Raw genomic sequence first — 762 nt, forward strand, 5'->3', positions numbered from 1 at the left:
CGCAGGAGCAGGGCGGCATCGCCGGGGAGAGAACCCAGGGGGGCCATGCGCTGCCCCCGGAAGCCGCGCTGGGCCCCGTGGCTAACAAGCCTTTCCGTCCACAATCCTTGTCGAAATATTCCCGTCATTATGGCCCGGAAGATGGGCAGGGTCCCGAAGTCAAGCCCATAGCTGCTTACAAAGTGGTTTCTCAGACCAACAGACAGGTGATAGCAGGCTCTGTCTGTGTGGCCCCGCTGTCTTCCAGGACTACAGAGCTGCCCGGCGGCGACCCGTTTGCTTCAGCGCCTTTTCCTTCCAAAGCGGGAAAGCAAAAGCCTTAATAATCTGCTGTGAGCTGGGGCGTGTGCGTCCTGCGGGACCACCTCTCACCGGACCTGGAACCTTGTAGTTGCAATGAATGACATAGCAATATATATATATAAAATAATAATTATTTTGGAGTCAGAACTCTATTTGCAGTGATACACAGTTGAAGCATTTTAAGTTATGTTAGTTAGTCGGAATGCCTGGCTCTCAGGATCTTCATAGCCTTTTCAGTTGCTTCTTACCTTACTCCTCTCACTGTCTTCCCCCCCATTTATTTTTTAGATGCTTTTCCAAGTGAGTAATACTCCATATTTTTTTGGTCCTGGCTGGGGAAATGCATTATAAGATGAATTGAAAGGTCTATAATTACAGAGCAAGTCAAGCAGGACTTGCTAGTGCTCTGGAAAGGAAGCGGTTCCACAGGTTCAGGGGTTATTGTGGCTTCATTAGGAC

The 762-nt window shown here is 49.6% G+C and overlaps 1 protein-coding gene across 1 annotated transcript in view; it reads left to right on the top strand.

The window, feature by feature from the left end:
* Positions 1-323, top strand: part of AAK1 (AP2 associated kinase 1) — a 47,127-nt gene extending 46,804 nt beyond the window's left edge. Inside the window, exon 21 of the mRNA XM_010135983.1 lies at positions 39-323. Within this exon, the coding sequence (XP_010134285.1) occupies positions 39-323 (285 nt within the window). The remainder of the gene's footprint in view (positions 1-38) is intronic.
* The last annotated feature ends 439 nt before the right edge of the window (positions 324-762 follow it).

Source organism: Buceros rhinoceros, unplaced genomic scaffold (assembly GCF_000710305.1).
Source record: "Buceros rhinoceros silvestris isolate BGI_N320 unplaced genomic scaffold, ASM71030v1 scaffold16585, whole genome shotgun sequence".
Classification (NCBI taxonomy): Eukaryota; Metazoa; Chordata; class Aves; order Bucerotiformes; family Bucerotidae; genus Buceros; species Buceros rhinoceros.